The following is a 17,497-nucleotide window of genomic DNA, read 5'->3' on the forward strand; positions in this document are numbered from 1 at the left end:
AGACTCTCCTTAGGAACCTAGTTTTCTGACAGCACCAAATATTTTGCTGACTACAAATTAGATAAATTTCAGAGCACTTTGAGTTGCAGCTATATATAACCATCAGCACAGTAGCTTTTTTTCCCTTCTGCAAACTAGTTATTTAAAAAAAATAAGCCTCAGGGTAGTATAGGAGTGTGTTCAGCAGTGTATAAAACAATGGAGCTTAATGGCAGAAAGAAAGGAGCGTGTAATGGTGTATGTGCAGCAGAGCTGGAGGTGAAAGGGTAATACTTTGTCCCCAGAATTCCTCTGGCTGGTACCAGTGCTACTGAAGTCATGCTAAGGAAACTGTAAATTATCCTTCTGCTGCTCTAATAATTTAAGTCTGCCCACTGCAGCTGGGAGCTGAGACGGTGAGCCCAGGCTGGCAGCATGGGTAGAGCATGGCAGCACGTTGCGCACCAAGCACACAGCAATAACCACAGTGGTGCACACCCCGCCAGCCTGAGACTGTCTCAGTGCAAGAAATAGGGACCTCATTCCCCGAGGGAATTAATGGCTTTCCTTCTCACCAGCCCTGGGCAAAACCCTCTTTGGCTTTCCCAGTAAAACAGGAGCAGGCACTGGGTGCACGATGAGTGCTGCAAGGAAATTGGGTGCAGCCCACAAACACTCTATCCCACTGCAGTGGGAAGCAAGGAGGGAGCAGTGTAATGAATCTCCCAGCCTGGGGAGGAAGGATGCCTTCTGTTGGATGACATGAGTTTGAGAGCAATAAAATAATAACTAAATACAAAAGCAATGTGGTGGGGAAAAGGGGCCAGTTAAACACCCTGTCTTTAAATTGTGACTGATGCCAGTTGGCAAACTCCAGTGACTGCTACAGCAAAAAGTCAATTCACTTCAGTTGATGTCTGGCCCGTGGTGTTTGTTGCAGAGCCACAGGAGGACTGGCACCTGCGGGAGCAGAGCGAGGGGGCAGCTGGACTGGATCTCCCCTGACAGCTCCCCTCCTGCCTGGCTTTCTCATGGCACTTGTAGCAGGGCTGCAGCACCCACTGGCTCTCTGTCATCTCCTCCAGGCTGCTGATCTTGTGGACAGCTGAAGTCCATAGAATTAGGCCTGTTTAACCGGTGGAGCAGCACATTTTCTCCTGACAGTGCTCGAGTCAGCAGAAGTCTGGATAGGAGAGTAATGCAGGGACTGGTGCTCTCTTAGCAAGCAGAGATCTCATACAGGTTATGGGGCTTTTGGTTATAGGGAACTTGTGTCACTTAAACTTAGCCTAGGAGTAATTTCCCACACATTTCCCAAGGCGGCACTCCAGCGAGCACAGCCATGCCCAGGGCATGCCAGAGCTCTTCATGCCCAGCCTGCGTGTTTGGAGTTCACTCCAGTGGGGTGACACCACAAACCTGCCCACGGGACCTTGCATTTGGGACTGTCCCGCCACTTCCCCCTCACCGGTGCCTCTTACCCATAGCCTGCAGCCCCAGCTACAACCAAGGCAGAGCTTTCCACTATAAACACATAACATGCGACTTAAACAGAGAAAGAAAAAAGCTGAACAGAAAAAAAACCACCAAACCCACTCTACTCTCTCTCCTCCCAACCCAAAACATTCCGGCCTTTCCTTTCCTGCCACTTGAGAGGGGGGTTTATTGACATTATGCAAGTGCTGAAATGTTTTTCTTTTTCTTCTCTCCCGTCCTTTTTTTCCTCTCTCCCCCTCCCTCCTCCGGGGGTTGCAAAGGTAGTTCAAACCCCTCCAGTCATCTCGGCTTATCAGCCAAAGGAGATGCATTCCTCCGGGCTGCTCCCTTTATAAGTCATTGCTGGCCGGGCGCCCGCTCGCCGCTCCGCAGCCTCCGCGCCGGCAGCGCTTCCCGCTGCCCCCGCCGCCCCGCCATGCCCTAGCCGGGGCCCCGCTCGCCCGCCGGGGCACGCGCAGCAGCCCGGGGAGGGCCGGCGGCGATGGCACCCCCGTCCCCCGCCCGCCCCTGAGGGCGGCTGCCGCCGGGATGTTCAGCTGGCACCGGAGCTTCACCCTGGGAGCGCCCTGGAGGAGAGGTGAGTCTGCCGCCGCCCCCCCCGGGGCTGCCCCGGCCCGCCCGGACCCAGCCGGCAGCTGCCGGCACACCTCCCCAAACCCCCTCCTCCGCCACCCCCTTCCTTCCCCTCCGCGGCCGCGCAGACGGTACTTAGGGCAAGCCCAGCGCGGCCCGCCCCGCTCCCGGGTCCCGCCGGACGGGCTGGCCGCACCGCACGGCTGCCGCCCCGGTCCCGGCCCCGGCCCCATGCTGCGCTCCCTCTTCTCCGGCTGCCTCTGCCCCCACGCAGGTAAGGCTGCAGTGGGCCAGTCCTCGCTTAAGCCTCCGGCTGGTCAGCTCCTGCCCCGGGGGCGGCGGCGGGAAGGATCGCGTTCTAGGAACCGATTTGTTTTCCTTTTATAACGGGTTTATTTTGCATTTGTAAGCGTGGAAAGGCTCGGGAGAGGACAGCAGGAGAGGCGGGAGCGCTGGCTCCGGGCGGTCTGTGCATGAAGGAGGGCGAGCTGCCCAGGATGGGAGCAGGAAAGGGGAAACCGGGGGACTGGCATCCGAGCGGCTGTGCGCACGTGTCCCGCCGGTATCGCTCGGGTTTTGCGCTAACGTGAGACGGATCAGGTCTGCCCTCAGCGTGTCACTGCGCCGGCAATGGGTATCGGATCGCTTTCTAGGCTGGTACAGCCCCATCCAACAGGCATTATCCCGAGTTTGAGAGGTTTTATCTGCTCCCTCCTGTTCTGTGCAGGGAAGGCAGCTATGGTCCTGCAGCAGATCACTTGTAACTTCCTAAGTCTGTTGTCAAAACAAATGATGTGGTCTCAGACAGCCTTTTTCAGGCACAATGGTTCTGGTATGTTTTATTCCTTAGCCAGTACTGCAGGCTTTGAGATCGCAAGCCCTGGGTAGCAGAAGCCCCTTAGCATCCCTGTTTACCCCTCAGCTTGGCTTGTGCCCGCTGTAAATGAGATCTGCAGTTCCTGTCTCCGTTAACATCTCTGCACTGGGTTGGTTTGCTTGGCATGGAGGTGGCCACAGACAGGGCTTGCCAGAGTCTAGGTGTAGTGTGCTGTGCAACAGCACGGTGGTAAAGATGTTGCAAAACACTGTGTTGGAGTGGTTATGTCTCCTGGGGTCCTGACTTCCCACCTGTATGCTCAACTCCTGCCTCCTTGGACTGCTGCAGTGCAGGCAGCTCCTGCAGAGTCACCAGAGCTGCCACATTCATAGGCATCTGCTCAGGCACTCACTGCCAGGCTTGTGCTTCCCAGCTCTTCTGCTCTGGGGCAGCTACTCAGAGCTCAGTGCGAGCTGGAGCCTCTCTGAGGTGCCCTAGCAGGTAACTGCCAGGCACTGCGCTAGCAAGGGCTGCTGAAGCACATTGCTCTGCCTGGGTTTGGTCTGGAGACTGCATTTCACCCAATGACACGAAGGCCTCTAGAGTAGTGCTGCTGCAAGAGCACTCCAGCATCACCACAAGATGTGGAGAGTGTTTGAAGAGATGCCATTTTACTGTATGGTGGAAACCACTCTTTTTTTTCCCCTGGATGCAATTTGACCATGAACTTGTTTCCCCCAAGCTATATAGTGCAAGCCTGATGGCAGGGTTAGGACGGGAAAGGAAGCTTGCTCTTCCACATGGAAGTGTCCCTCATCACCCCAGACACTGCAGTACTGTTGTAGGGGTAGGTGGAAGCTTTGGTGGGGGAACAGACATCACACAGAGCACTGAGGGATCAAAAAGACATTCAGCTAGAATTTCTCCAAATAAGAAACAGGGACACCACTCCCTAATCATCTTGGCTGGAAAGGGGCACCAAATATTATGTGTCCTGGTTTGGACCCAACCTCTACTCAGAGCCAGGAATATGCGGTTTCTTATGAGCTTTGAGGCAGGGACTTTAAAGTTGCATCTCTGAATGCAGCTTAAGATACAGGATATAAACCAAACAAGACTTTTAAATTTGTTTTAGAGTGTCAGCTCAATAACAGGGGTGTAGGGTGGATCTTCCCCCCCTCCTTGGGGGGGCTGTTAAAGCAGAAGCATCAGGGTGGCAGGACCTCCTACATCAGCAAGCTCATTTTACTGCAGCTACAGATCCCTGCATCACCACCTCCTCATCATCTCACCAAGGTCCTTGGGTGGCCCCATGAAGAGCAACAAACCAAAAAAATTGTTACCACTCTCATTGCAATCATAAAAGATTTCAGACATACCGAAGAGTATGATTACACCTGCTCACTGCTCCCTTGTTTGAGCAGAAGCAGTTCTCTGGGGTTTTACCTAGGGACAGCAATGACTGCACATGAAGAATAGGTTAACAGTGACCTTTCTGATACATTTATGAGTTGCTTTGGCTTCAGTTGAAGCACCGGGGTCTTAATGGCTTTGGTCTGTGGGGCTATTGAACAGTTGTTTATCCAAGCTTATTATAGGCAATAAAACCTGAATTACTACATACCTGTCATCCCTGGGGGGCAAGTTCCATCCTTGCAGAGGGCCTCCTGTCTCCTAGTTAATTTCTGGCTGAACACTCCTTTGCAATATGAGGCATGCCTCCAAATCAGATGTGCAAGGAAAGATCTAAATTAGACGGGTTTTGCCAAGGTGTGGTATATTTGTTTCCATTGTTTTCATTTTCTGCTCAGACACATTAGCGAGCTGTGTGCCAAATAATCTTTTGCTATGATACAGGGCTGCTCATGAAAGCACCATTTCCTTTATTTAAGGTTTTGAACCTTTCTCCTGAAGGAGCACATGGGAATTTCCAAGGAGAAGGATTTGCAGGTCTTTAGTGAGAGCTGTCATGTCACTGAAAAAGTCACACAAATAAGCACCATAGGTGACTGCAGGAGCTGAGCCTCCCCCTAACGCCAGGAGTTGTTATGTTGCAGAGCAGGGAGGACCTGAGCACAGATCCTTGTGCACCAAAATTATCCTTGGCCTGGTTTTCCCACTGGGCTATATATAAAAAAAAAGTAAGTTGCAGGGTAAATGCAGTCATGAGTGGGAGAGGCTCTTTAGCTGGTGTTATGTGCATGGCCAGGTGTTGGTCTAAAAATTGGTGACTGCCAGCCTATACGAGTAACTCTCATAAACCAGGTGGTCTGCAGGGACCTGCTGGGTCTTTCTGCCAGAGGTCACTAATCTATCAGACCTGTCACTCTGTTTCAAAAACTTCACAGGTCACTTGGAATGAATAGAAGCAAGCTGTAAAAATGTCAAGTGGCCTCTCTACTTGGAAATCCATTTCCTCTTTAGTTCACCCAACTATATCCATCAGTAAACAATCAATCTCCCTCTCATTCCTCCTCAAATGCCTGAAAAGAGCTTTAATTATCTCCTCCTTTTCTAAAACATATATTAAAGCAATAAATACCTCTTCAGAGTCCTTGAACCCTGTTATCTTTCTCTCAGCATCTGTTTTACATAGATTTATCATTCCCAGCTGCAGCTATGGTGGATCTATAACATTTCTGGTCACATTATATTACCAAACTATCATCTGGAAGAACTTCACACACTTAACTAACAGCAAGACTGGAGAGCACCTTGGAGCCAAACAATCCAGGAACTTTGTGCTTTTCATTCAAGTACTGTCCAAGATCTCAGCTTTGGCATAATTATTCATTTGCATTCAACATTTTAAGCAAATAAAATTGTATATATACTCCCATGATATCCACATGCATTTCAGTTCCCCACTTGGATAAATTGAAATTTTGAGAATGGGGTCTATCACACAAATATTCAGTTAACACATGGGAATGTGTTCTTCTGTGAGTGTGAATTTTTCAGTCACAATTCCAGTTAAAAAAAAAAAGTTTCTAAGTGGTTTTCAAGCCTTCACAAGTTTATGCCATTGTAGATAGAGGTTGTAACTGGTGCACTGAAGACACAAGACCTTTCCAGTAGGTACCCTTAGAAATTCTTAGGCTCACGATTGTCCTAATTGTTTAGGAGAAGCTCTTCCTCCAATTGGGCAGCCCAAGATACAGCAGCATGCTCACAGACTAGCTTTGCTTGAAAGGCATTGGGAAGGCAGATTGTCTGCAGAAACTTGGTGCCAGGCAGCACCCCTGCCATTGCCAGGACTGGGATCAGGTCTTCAACAGGCCTGTAAAGCACCAGGAAGCAGGGAGATCCTCACCCCATGGAAGGCCATGGCAAAGCTGGACTGTGGAGATAGATTTCCCTCCCAGAGGGTCAATTGGTAGTGGTTGCTGGGGGGGGTTTCTGGGTGGGGTTTGGCTGTTGGGGTTTTTTTTGGTTTGGGTTTTTTGGCAGCATAAGAGTAATCCAGTTCTTGTAAGTATTTGGGGTCCTGTCCATGCAACAACTCCCTGTGCCCACGGGGCGATGCAAGGGGCAGCCACTGCCCAGCTGGGAAAGTAACACAGCTCCTGCATATGCTGCGTGGGGGCCAGCTGGTGGGCTCCTCTTGAGAAGGAGGTGCCAGCACAGCGCCACCACCCAGCCAACCCCTCAGCACATATGGGGGAAGAGTCAGCAGCAAAAAATGCCTATTGTTTCAGAAAGGAAGTGACCCCTTTTCTCTTAAATGCTGGGAAATCGAGACCTCATCGTTGGTGAGAAAAAAAATGTCCCCTCTTTGCAGTGAAAGGGAAATGCCACCTGAGCTGTACTGCCAGCGGTGTTAGAGAATGTGTCACAGTGGCAGGACTAAAGGGACACTTTTTTTGTAAAGGAAGGAAGGACAAGGGAATGCAAGGACTGAATGGGAGAGGCAGCCTTTCATTTCTAGGTCATGAGTTTGACGCCAGCTGACTAGTCACGGCTGCCTAATGATTCTTCAAAAGCTGATGATCATCTCTTAGTTTGTTACTTGGAGGCCACAGCCCCATCACAGAACCTGTCCTGCATGGCACAGGATTTAATCCTTGGCACAGCTGGAGCTAGAGAGGAGTTACTGCAGGCTGTGCAGGTCCTCTATGTGATACAGAAAAACCTTTTCTGGGACTTTGCATATGCATCTTGTTCCTGTGCTCAGGGCTGAGCAGACTGGTAGGAATGATGGGGTTTGACTTTGGTCTTCCTTTGCAGGGCAGCTGTGCGAAATCCCTGCTACTCCACCAACCCAAGTCATTGGTGATGGCATTTATTTCTGGCGTTCTGTTCCTGTGGCACACTACAGCCAGAAAGTACCAGCCTTATGGACTTAAATCTAGAGGGTGTTATGTGTCTTGTGATAGAGGGGAGTGGGGAGAGGAGTAGGCACTCTGAGCATTTCTGGACAGCTCACCTTGTGCCTCTCCCTGGGACTGCCACCATGCATAACCCTGCCAGCACCACCCACTGTGGATGGGTTTGCTGTGCACTTGAACTTTGCCTGGGGACAAGCAGAGGGCTGCCATGGCTCTTATGCTGCTATCCTTTGTAGCACAATGGCAGATGGAGACAAGCAAAGCTTTGGCTCCAATTGTGCCAGTCATTGTGCACATGTTTAACAGAGATTCTCCCCATGCCAAGTAGCCTACAAATCAGGATGAACATTTTGAGAAGATGGGTGGGCACAGACCAGAAGAGAGAAGGGCAGCACTGTACAGTATAGCTCTGTACTGCCACTAGCAGCACTCATCCCACTGCCAGTCTGGCCTCTTCCCACCACCAGTACTCCCATTAGCCAGATGCATCAGATGCTATGATACTTGAGTCAGTGCATCAGAAGCCAAGGACCCCTCCCAGGGACGTAGCAGAGCTTAACAGGGCTTGCACTGAAAGAATTGCCAGTGCAATGCTTTGGAGCATGGGGATTTGAATACAGACTTTGGCTTGGTTTACTAGAAAGGTGGGAGCTTTTGCAGGAATTGGGCCTGGACAGGACTGGGAATGCCTGGGAGTTTTGCCTGGGCAGTTGTTCAAATGCATCTCTTGCATGCAGCTTACTGGGATAAAGAAACTGCTTGAAAGCAATTTCATGTTTAGATATCCACCCTCCTTCCTCAGGTCAGAAATCTCTATTACTAATGCACTAGTCTGTGCCCTGGCAGCTACTAGTTATTGTGCAACAGGAAAAATACACTTGGACTTAAAACTCCAAGGAAGGAAAAGCCTTGGGGCAGGAGCTGATGGGAGCGTATTCACCTTTGAAGGATTTAAGTTTCTCAGCTAGGCTTTGCTAACTGCCAACAGAGAAGTATACTAGAAAGCAATTTGGAAACAAAGCAAAGTTCTAGAGGCTTAGCTGGGACACATCAATTCCTTTCAGTCCCTACTAATTACCTTCAGATATCACCTCCCGGTGAGACTGGAAGCAGTCTTATTCTCCAACTGTACAGGCACAGGAAATCCAGCAACTTGCACGCAGTTATGCATAATTAGTCACCACCAGTTACAGGCTGATATTACAACACAGGGAACCCTGTTTATCTCTAGTGTGATTACAAAGCCATATAACCCTTTAAGAGGGCTACTAGTTAACCGGAGACAATGTTTGGCCTGGGCACACACTGCTGAAGATGCTGCAGGAAGCTATACTGATTCCTAAGCATGCACACACAACTCCATTCCCTCCAGTCCTGCCATACCAGTGTCCCAGCCAGCTGCCTGAAAACAGCATCCTTCGGTACCTTACCCCCACCCTAGAAGGGGTGTGGAAAACCAGTGCAGGGGAAAAGAAACAAAAAAACAACAACAAAAATCTTGGCTGATTTCCCAGGAGCAGCAGTGTCAAACCTGGCTGGCCTCCAGCACGAGTAAATACATCTTACCAACCTTAATGCCACTGTTCAGCTCTCTGAAGTTCTTCACGCCTCCGCACAGCATTGTAACCATACCCCTGTGGCACACTCCTTCCAGCACCAGGCAGGAGTCCATCATCCCTGCTTTGCTCCAGGCCCCTGGTATTGTTGTACAAAGCACTTACAGGCCAAGTCCTCAGCCAGAATTAGCTGACACAATTCTGTTAGGGGCCCTGGTAATAAACTAATTTATAGCAGCTGAGGGTCTGGCTCACTTTTTTTTTTTTTTTTGGTAGTTGCACAGATGAGCTTTAATTGCACCATTCTGGTGTTTGTTGGCAATATGCTTGAAAGAACTGAGCATTTTTTTATGCTCTTTCAAGATCTGTAGCACAAACAATCTGCTTGTTGGAAGCCCCATGGTTTACATTACCTAACCCAGTTAACAGAGAGGAGGAAGAGACTGTTCCGTCAGTGAGGTGCAGCAAGAAAAAATTGAGTTTCAAGTGACTGCCTTAATCATGGGAGATCTCTCCACTGTAGCACAGATGACCTCATTGACCATGGGAAAGTATCATTGAATGAATGAGGATGAGGTGCCTAAGTGTGTTGCAAAATCCTGCCATCATTTGCATCTATTCTGAACTTGTGGTAGGGGGATGATAACATTTTGCATCATTGCAAGGGTTTGGGAGGATAAATCAGAAGTGCTCAAACACTGTGGTTACCAGGACCTGCCAGTGCTGAGATCAATGGTGTGCAGCCTAGAACAGATAAACAAGAAATTGTGAAACCATGCAATGTTGCTAGTGACCACAGGATGGGGAGAGCACAGGACTGTGCTATCCAGAGCGCAGACCTTTCTCAGCACTGGAGTTGTTGACATCGAGGGGACCCTCACACAGAGGGTCAGAGATTTCATCTCATTTTTTATTTTTTCTACCCCAGCCAAACTTTCTGGTACACATTGTAGCTTTTATAGTCATAAAAGATACAAATTAAAGCATCTGGCAAGACCTCATTTTAATACGCTGCTTCCTGATTTCAGACAAAGAAATATATGTGTAGGCCAAGGTGAAACCGGTTAAGCAAGAAAAAAAAGGGGCAGATTGAAAGACAGTAAGAAAATCTCCAAAGGAAAGCAGGGCATGGTTAATAAGTGGAGGCGATCAGAGTCTGTGGGAAGGAACTACCATTGCATATAGTAATTCCTGGTAAGAGTGACAGCTGTATGATTTGTTCTTAAAAAGAAAGAGCAGCAATGCAACTGCTCTCCTCTTGACTCCCAGTGGTTTTGTTGTGCCATCTGGGGCGGTGATGCCATCAGAAGAGCCTGTTAGCCTTTCATTCTTCATGCAGATACACTTTGCCTCTCACTGCCAAGAGGTGTTTGCAGCTGATCAGGTAGATCCTCTTCACTCCAAATCAGTAATGACTCAGCTCCAGCTCCTCCTTCCAAAACCTGGCACCAAGCTCCCTTTTACAAGTGGCATTTTGCTGTGCGTGAAGCTGCAAACCAGGGTCCCTCCTTGTCCTCAGTTCAGGGTCCGTCATGCTCATCCCAAGAGTGGAAGGGCTGTTACCCAGCCCAGCACAGGCAGCTCCTGGTGACCTTTCCTGTGGTATTTCTGTGGGCAATGTCTTTCTCTTGTCCCCCCACCACAGCAGTGTATTGGTGTTGCATTGCTGACAGTCTGCCACTGACTGTCCCAAATGTGGCTCTTTACACTGGAGAGGTACCTGTGAATCCTGCCAAACGAGGCGGGTGCAATTCTCTATATGATAAACACTATGTGCCCAAGTGCCACAAAAGGCCCATCAGATAGGATTATTTAGCACTGACAGTCCTTTATGAAAATCCAGTGTAAAATATTAAATCTATGGCTGCCTGTGAACAGTAAAGGGCATGTTTCAGTGGTATCCCAAGATATTCTGAAGATAAAATAGAAGGAATTTAAATAAAGTAGAAAATGATCCATGTAATAGCTAGCTTGGCCTTAATGAGTAAAAGTCTCCCTTGTCTGTGGACATTGCAGAAAGCAAGGTGGAGCAGGAAAGGCTGGAAAACAGGTTATTTCTGAAACAGGGAGTTTCCTGGGTTACCGTGAAGGAGGACTGCACAGCAGAGTTCTCCCTGCTCTACCACTGGCATGGGGTCCCAGGCTTCCCTGCTTACTTAGGGATAACTGTGTTACCAGGAGTGAGTTTGTGAAGCAGCTGCTGGTTTGATGTCAGGCAAAAAGGAAGGAAGTAGGAGAGGGGAATGAAAGGAAATGAAGTAGGAAGTAAGATATCCTGAAAAGTCTATGTATTGTAGCCCTCTGAGGTGCTCTGGGTCAGGCACTAATAAGGGAAAAACTGAAGTTTTGTACTGCAGCAATTCCTGGTCTTAAATCCATGAAGAGATGGATTTGGAGCTGACATTTGCAATTTACTAAAGGGTGGATGCAGAGCTTTCACACTGGCTCTCATGCCAGTGTGAACCAGAAGTCTTCCCTGTGAAATACTAGATTCAGAAAAACAGTAAGAAAACCTGGGGGCAGATCTTCAACTCCTGTAGATCAGCCTTTCATGCAGAGATGTTCTACCACATTACCGTGTGAAATAACTGTGATGTGAAAACAAGTCTTCTTTGTCCATGTGCAAAAAGCTCATGGACAAAGCTGCCCCCATCTCCTTTCTCTTTACAAAGAAGGTAAGAGTTCATTTAAAGAAATTACTACATAGTTAAAACCATACAGGGAGCGAAAAAGATCTACAGTGCCTTGTTTGCTTTTCCTATCAGTACTTGCTTTTCATCACCTGTATGTGTGCAGAGAATACTACAGAGAATACAAAACAGTTTGCAAATTGCTTGTTGCAACCCAAAATTCACATAAGCCTGCAGAAAGACGGATTTCATTTTACCCTTTTTTCTGCTGGTTCAGAATACATTTAATCAGAGGAAATATTTTAGCCTTAAATTAATGCCTATCATGCTGAAAGAACATGTACTTCTCTGCATCTGTACGCAGGTAATCACTAAAAAGTCATCTGGCTACATGTGTTTTCTACCTATCTACTAAATCAGAGCTTTGTGTGTATTTAAGACTCCACCTGAAGGACTCTGGGGCTATGAAAGACAACACTTCTGTTGCAGCAAAGCCTGCAAGAAAGCTTCATACAGCTCAACAAAAATTAGGGCTGTCCCCCTCTACCACCTTACTATAGACAGTTTTACATCTAACATTCCTCAGGAGATGCACTAGACACTGAGTTTTGTAGCCTCTTGCGACCTTCTTCTACTTGTTTTCTTTTAAGCAGGTAAGAAGAGCCCACCTGCTGAGGACAAAGTTGTGTTAACACATATGAAGTTACTGAGCAATGAAGGAATTCAAAACCCAGGGTTAAACCCAGAGGCTCCAGCTGACACAGCCTGCACAGAAGAGTCCCGTCTCCCTGGTGCCAGCCTCCCACCGGACTGCCAGGGAAATCCGAATGCAGCAGCCGCACCAGCAGATCCAGACTATGCAGATGCCCCGGCAAGCACAGACTATGTAGCCACGCTGCCTGACCTCAGTGCCTATGAGTCCAAGTGCCGACTTCATAGATTCTCCAAATTTGAATCTGAGGACTCCGGGGTTGAATTACCAAGTGGGGCTAATTCTCCATCAACACCGACGGGTTCAGAGAAGAGCTTTGTGCTTCACAGCAGAGACTCATTTTGTGACTCAGGTGTGCTTAGCACCTCTTCTTCTCCAGAAATTGACCATCTGATAATGAGAACATGTAAAGAGCGTGCCAGAAAAGTCAGCCACCAAGATCCAGAGAGTGAAAAACAAGCTGAGTACTACAGCCAGGAGGCAGATGCTGTGCAGGGTCCTACAGCTTCCCTTGAAGACTTCAGTGTCCCTCAAGAAGAAAGTCCCGATGAACATTCTGACCAAAGCAAAAGGCAATCTCTGGAAAAAGAACCTCCTCCAGAGACAGACCTTCCTAGGGAAAGCACTCTTCCCACCCCAGCTCCCATAGAAGAGCCAAAGACAATTGCTGACAATTTCCCAGAGAACTTTGGCAGCATGCAAGACCTTCAGATCCATGGACATCAGCTGAAGAAGTACCCCACAAGCGACAGTCTGAATGAATACATGGATGAATGCTGTAGACTGAGTGAGGTAAGAAACACCTAAACTGAATCTTACAGTTAGGCCGGTCCAATACCTCAGTCAGGGTTCAAGTCCTATCCTCTGTCATAAACTAGGACACATCTGAGTGAGTTAGAAAATCTCCCCTGAAAGTGTTGTAAGCAGCAAATCTTGGCAATTGATTTGTAAGGGCTTTTTTCATAGCTGTGAAATTCTGAAGTAATTCACATATATTGGGTCTGGGTAAGGATGACTAACAGCTCATGGAAATCTGATGTTTCAAAAAGCCCTAGATTAGAGCATGGACTTTATTCTGGTCTTAAAATGAAGATTATGAGGTTAGTCATCGTCCCCTGATAAATGGGACAGGGATCAGAACATAGTTTCTTTTTCAGTGTCAGGTTATTCCTGTTCCTGGGAACAGCTAGACTGCTGTTGGGGCACCGAAGTTTGGAAAGAACTTGTCTAAGGGGTAGTTCATTCCTGTCTAGGCCTGTCCTGTCCTCTTGAGCCAGCTCTCTCGAATAATGAGTGAGCAGGGAACTAATGCACAAATTCAAATCTCTGCTGGGATAGAGATGGAGATCCCATTTTAACCCTCCAGTACAGCTGTGATGGAAACTCCTGTGTTCTGGGACTGACCAAACTGCAAAGACATATTTTCAGCACCTTGTTCTACTCTTTCCCCCTTGCTGGGTACTCCCTGCAACTGATAGGAGAATAAAAAGCCCTTCTGTGCACTTTCTCCCATAGTGGATGCTGGCAAGCACTCACTCCAGTGCTCTTACTGAAACCCCATGCTGCTGACACACAGACAGATCACTGCCTTGCCTGCCTGCTGCGGTGGCTTCCATGAACAAGTAATGGAAAGATCTAACGGGGGAGCTGATTCTTGATAGAGAGACAGACCAAAAAGCCCCACGAGCAAAAGGAAAGGAGGGGGCAGGCTAGATGAAGAGGGTCATACAGACACACCAAAAATATCAAACAGTGCATAACGGGGATTTCTTTTTGGGGTGTTCATTGCAGCAACAGTGATGAATGGGAGATGGGTGGGAGGAAGCCAAATGACAAGTGCTGTGTGCTGTGCATATACTTTCACCATGACTTCTCTGCCCGGGCCCTGAACCATCAGGTAATGGCCTTCCTCTTCAGCATGCCAAACCCTCCCAAGCAGTGAGGAAGGTCAGAGATGGCCCACCTCTAGTAATATTGCATATCAAGGCACCACAAGCAACACACAATCCAATGGAGCACCTTCTTCCTCCCCAGACCTGTCTCACACACAGCAGAAGACAGATGTCTGTTTTGCACAGTTCCCAAACAGACAGCGACCTGGCCTTTTGGCAGAGAGTTCAAAAAAGGACCGGAGCAGGAGAGTTTGAATACAAGGAGACTTTATAAAAAGCTACCCAAATTCTCTGTTGTACTCCAGAGGGTTTGCAGCCAGCTTGGTCTTGTCTGACAGCTCTGGCTGCCCATGAAATTCCTTTAAATCCTTTGTGAAATGGAGCCTCAGTTTCCCAAAGCAGAGCATTTAAATAAACAAGAGAATAAATTAGAAAGAAGCTGAAGAGGAAATTAAGCTCTTGGTGGCTTATCTCCCCTCCCTTTTAATATCCTCACTGGCTGAGTGCTAAAGCTCTGTGCCCCAGAGCACTTCTCTTTGTTTGTTTTTCAAGCTGTATAAATACAGCTGTGACCTAGATGCTGAGGAAGTTTGTCCCTCTTCACAGAGCACCTCCAGGCTGCTGTATCTCAAAAGCAGTGCTCTTCAAACTGCTGGGATGCCAGGTAGCACCCAAGCTGACTAGGGCAAGAAATGCCCACTGCTGCTGCACAGCCGTGTGGCTGCTGCTGCGCTGTGTGCCTCAGAGCACAGGGACAGCCCTCCTGCAGCTGCAGAGCCTTCTGCCCTTGCCAAACCTGCACAATGTTGACCTGTTCTCACTGTCATACAACAGAGGCAGGACAGAGTGAGACCCCCTCAGAAATGATGTCCTGATGATCATCTGCCCACACAGTTGATGGATGCCTCTTGGTTCACCCCAGCTGAGGCTCTGCTCCAGGCTTATACTCTGTGGCTTTCACATTTGCCTGTAACTTGTTCAAGATACAACATGGTACTTAGGAGCCAATCTCTTGTCTGGCCTGATGTCATCTTAGGGACTCAGATACCCCTAGAAATGCAATCAACGTTGTCTGAAAGACAGCAGGCCAGTACAAGATATTCCCACTCTGCTTGGCAAAGAACATGGCAAACCAAATTGTTCCATCAAATCAATTCCTCCTGCATTAAATTCATGTTGACAGAGATGCAAGAGTGCTTATAGGGGCTTATATTTAATGCCAGGTGAGAGCATTATTTAATTATAGGTGACAGCAGCTTCCTCAGTTCTGTTGCTGGTTTGGGGAATACAACTTCCAAGTAAGAGGAGAGCAGCTGAGTTTTCCCAGCCCAGGTGGCTGTGGCAATGCCATCAGCACTCTCCTTGCCAGCACACCACACCCGAGCAAGGATTCAGTCTCCGGATGAAGATGTCCCTTGATGTCCTCCCGGCCTCCCTCACTGCTGAGGCCACTTCCAAGAGAAAAGGAAGGAAAATGCTGAAAAAGAGAGACTGGAAATGACCAAATATTCTGACCATTTAGATTCATTTGGTGAATGGCTTTGGCTGAAAATATACATCAAATCAGTTCAGTCTGGCATTTCTTAAACAAAGGTTTCTGATCTTTTGGTTTGAACCATTGTTATTTTGAAATTTGCCTATGTTTAGAAAGATGAAAGAAAGTGGAAGCTGTCAAAGAACAAGTGAAAGAACTTTGAAGCCTAAATAAAAGCATTTCCTTTTAAGCCAAATTAAATGTTTGAGGTCAGTTTGAAGATACATAGCTTTTGATGCTTTTGCTTTGCAAAAACTCCTCACGCTCCATAAAGTTTACATTTAAAGTCAGCCCATACCCCTGGAAGAAGAGGGAGGGTGGGAGCATTGTCGTCATTAAATGAAAAAAAAACCATTATTCACACAGTGCTAATTATCCTGGGCCAAAGCAGTCAAAATACTTCTCTGCAGAGAATGGTAAGGTTCAGTGGAAGGATAGGGCAACCTGTGATTGTCAGCCCCATAGCCTGCGTGTGCCGCTTGGAGGAAACTAGAAGCTATCAGTAAGCACAGCCCCTCCTGGACAGCAGGGCGGAGCCACCAGAAATATACAGCACGATCACTCTCTTTCCTGTTATTCACAAGCCTTTTGGTGCTGTCAGCTTCCAGTGACAAATGCTTCCTGCTCAGCCTGTGACGTCACTAATCAGTTGCTCCAAGCCCATGATGGGAGGTGTGTAATTTCATTCCTTGGCTGTTGGCACAGTGACTGTACTGCCTCTGTACTGGCCATGCTAATGTGGTGGAAGTGGGCATTGAGGGATTTATGGGAGAATGGAGCATAGTATAACTCAAAACTATCCACAAGAGAAAGTGAAGAGCATTGCAAGAAGTGCAGAAACCTAAGTCACTGCAAGAAACATCAGCGAGCTCCCATCTGAAGGAAGAAGAGCTTCACCTGCAAGCTAGTCTTGCCTGCCAGCTTTGTCTCCTGCTGCCAGGTCCAGCCCAGGACAGTTTTCCATTGAGCCTGATAGAAGAAAAGCTCCCAGCTCTGTGACTCTAGTGGCTTCAGAGGAAAAAATGTGATTTTACACCAGTAAAAATATTGACTGGAGGGCTCTAGATAAGCCAAAGTTCCCAGTGCAGGTGTTGATCCTGTATTTTTAGGCTTCCTAAGAAATCTGTGGGCCAGCACAACTATGATGGTTTATTGCCAGCTGAGCAGTGATACATGTACTGAAAACCTGTCCCCAAAACTTAGGTGAACACTCACAAAAGCAGAGATCTCTTTTTAGTTACACAGGTGTAAAGTCTGTGTAGTGCAACTTAACTCCACAGGGTCAAAACTGTAATGGGAGTAACTCAGCATAGTATAGCTGAGAGCCTTGGATTCCTTTTCTTCCAGCTGAGGGTCTGGTTCAGTCTGATGTACCTGAAAGCAAAGTCTGGCACCTATTTATACATTATGTTGTTACTTTCCTCATCTGATTCATAAATTATGCCTGTCTGATCCTCTGCATCTTCACCTTCAAAAAAGTAGGTGAGATGTTTTTCCTTCTTCATAGGTTTCATCAGCTCAAAAATGGGCACATGGCTTTTGATCCAATACTATTAGACAATCCCCATGTGGGGAATGGGAAAAATTTCAGTCTTGTTAGGTGGATGTTTTGGGAAGCTTCAACTGGGAGGACAGAGACTGGAAGAGTCTCATCCAGGAAAATGTCTGCAGTTTTCCTATGGTTGCTCACCCTCCACTGCTAGCATAAAACTCTCTCACTGGTGCCGAGAGGAAAATATTTAGCCCAGAGTGTGACAGAGCAGGTTCTATGCTGCACTTGGCATGACCAGAAGATAGCGAGGGCTGTTTAGGTATTTCCAGTCTATGGAAAAGGAAGTCCTGGAAGGATCCCTAGAGAGGCCCTCTCTGAGCAATCGTTTTGGAGGCAACCAGCTAAATTACACAAATTTCCTGTATTGAATGCCTGCCATATCTGAGCAATCCTGATGCTAACAGGCATTGTAGCAGGGCAAGCAAGG

At 47.8% G+C, this 17,497-nt stretch overlaps 1 protein-coding gene across 1 annotated transcript in view; it reads left to right on the top strand.

The window, feature by feature from the left end:
• Positions 1-1,814: 1,814 nt before the first annotated feature.
• Positions 1,815-17,497, top strand: part of LOC142030168 (uncharacterized) — a 32,161-nt gene continuing 16,478 nt past the window's right edge. The window contains exons 1-2 of the mRNA XM_075025882.1: positions 1,815-2,053; positions 12,034-12,884. Of these exons, the coding sequence (XP_074881983.1) occupies positions 2,005-2,053; positions 12,034-12,884 (900 nt within the window). The 5' untranslated portion in view covers positions 1,815-2,004. The remainder of the gene's footprint in view (positions 2,054-12,033; positions 12,885-17,497) is intronic.

This window comes from Buteo buteo, chromosome 4 (assembly GCF_964188355.1).
Source record: "Buteo buteo chromosome 4, bButBut1.hap1.1, whole genome shotgun sequence".
Taxonomy (NCBI): domain Eukaryota; kingdom Metazoa; phylum Chordata; class Aves; order Accipitriformes; family Accipitridae; genus Buteo; species Buteo buteo.